This window comes from Dendroctonus ponderosae, unplaced genomic scaffold (assembly GCF_020466585.1).
Source record: "Dendroctonus ponderosae isolate FM_Combo_2020 unplaced genomic scaffold, Dpon_F_20191213v2 Dpon_F_20191213_8, whole genome shotgun sequence".
Lineage (NCBI taxonomy): Eukaryota > Metazoa > Arthropoda > Insecta > Coleoptera > Curculionidae > Dendroctonus > Dendroctonus ponderosae.
Genome location: NW_026019016.1, coordinates 13,433,433 through 13,435,442, shown reverse-complemented (window position 1 = coordinate 13,435,442; position 2,010 = coordinate 13,433,433). Strand labels below are relative to the sequence as shown.

Below are 2,010 nucleotides of genomic sequence, written 5' to 3'. Positions count from 1 at the left end.
GGGGGGGGGGGTCATAAAGTGCAGTTCTGTATTTGTATTATTATTCTAACAGTAAAACATCGCTACTCCCCTTAGCGCGTCAATGCAATTAAGAAGTTGACATTTTGACCCCAATCCGCGCTTTTATTTCCTATCGGGTGTGCACCCTTACTTTCCACCCCCTCGGCCTAGAACGGCGTCTGGACGGGCGTCGCGATGCCAAGCGCCGCCACGCGGTCCTCCCCGAAACTGCCCTTTTAAACACGGGAATACACCCCGAATAACAACGTGGTGTTTTGCTGTCGGGATCAATTAAAAACAATCTCGCTGCAAATAGTGATTTCCTGCTAAAAGTTGTGTTTGTTGCAACGTCCTGCAAGTGCTCGCGGGTGAAACCGGGCTGCGGCAGGAGTTTGGCTTGGAAATCTTTGGTTAGAAAGCACCCCTGGATGTGTATTGAATTGTTTGCGGTCTCAAATGGACAGAACCCCAATCGGTGAGGTGATGAGAAACTTTGCAGGATAGAACGGGGAGTTTGGGGAAATTGCTTGCCTGAACCATGCTGGTTTATTGATAAAAACATTGCTATGCAAGAACGCGAGAGACCGAAAATAGCGCCAAAACCGATAATTGCCACCAAGCCCAAATATGTGCCCCCCGTTAAAATTCAACAGCGACCTGTTGCCTCGCCAAATCCCACCGCGACTGCGCCCCCTTGTCGAAGAACCAGTTTGGAGAATTTCCATCATCCGGAAAGAACCTTGGGCGACGTCCAGGAACCCGCGCGACTCGACAGGGACAACAGGCGAATTTCTGGCGAATATGCAGATAAAGAGCAGGTGCTCAGAAGAAAGACTCGCGAGGAGTTTGGTGGGCATCCGCGCCACCAACTGGACCCTGCAAGGAAACTTCCGCCCCAGCAGAGCTCGTATAATTCTAAGGCGGAAGCCGCTTTGCTCCCCAGGGAAAACACCTCCTATTTCCTGCCCCAGAATGACAAAGAGCCGCTCTACCCTCGTAGGGAATTAATGGAGGCTTTTACCAAAAGGTCCTACGAGCAGGAGCCGTCGTCGAGCCTCCGGCAGGAGACTCAGGTCAGTCAAATGACGACTTTCGTGAGTGAAAAGTGCGATAAATTCTACAGGAAAACCTTGGAGGTGAGTCAAAAACCTCCAAACTCCCCCAGCACCGTTTGCTGCAGCATTCTATCAAACGCGGCCACCGATTGTTGCGGCATCATCAACATGACTAAAAATGAGCTGAACGGAAAGCTGAGCAAACTGGAATCAGTTGACTCCAATTCATCAGACTCCGGCGGATTTAAGGATTTCATTCCGGCTCCCATTGAGGAAGCTTCATCAATGTTCCACCATCAGCGGAAGATCTCACAACCGGAGTTTTTGAACGATCGCAAGCTGTCCGAAGCGCGGCCGATCGGCCACCAGAGAAAATCCTCCCAGCCTAACTTTGACAGCTCGCGGAAGAACTACGTGGCGAACGCTCAAGCTTTGGCTCAATTCCTGCCTCAGACTGAGCAGAAAATTCTGATGCATAACCAGAAGAGCGAGGAGGCGCGCACGCGACAACCGAAATCCATTCTGTCGCAGGGAAACATTCAACAATCCACCAAGAAGTTGGAGGAGCTGCTCGCTCAGCGGCTGGAGAAGGACAAGCTGAGCAGGAAGGGCGCCCAGAATTGCCTCATTGACGGCGCCGGTGAGGATGTGGAGCAGAAAATGCGCATCCAGAGACAAATTCAACAGAAACTGCACGCTGATCTCGAGCAAACTGTCAAGCAGATCCAGGAGATTCAGAGCACTGAGTATCGGCTGCCTCAGAACCGAAAATGGAACGAGGTCAGTACGAATTGTCGTGTGGATATGAGTAGCTATAATTTCAAAAACTTTTTCTTTCACTCAGAAGGGGAAAGCAAAGTATCAAAACTTCGCAGTTCTTAGTACTTATTTTATTAGGTTGGTTGGTTGTTCTGCTTTCTAAAGCGTTTAGTCTCTCGCTCGTGCGTTACAACGT

General features: G+C 50.2%; 1 protein-coding gene across 1 annotated transcript in view; it reads left to right on the top strand.

Moving 5' to 3' along the window:
• The first annotated feature begins 234 nt into the window (after window positions 1-234).
• The window catches only part of LOC109539440 (ras-GEF domain-containing family member 1B-A), a 31,392-nt gene continuing 29,616 nt past the window's right edge, over window positions 235-2,010 (top strand). The window contains exon 1 of the mRNA XM_019907181.2: window positions 235-1,835. Coding sequence (XP_019762740.2) covers window positions 567-1,835 — 1,269 coding nt within the window. The 5' untranslated portion in view covers window positions 235-566. The remainder of the gene's footprint in view (window positions 1,836-2,010) is intronic.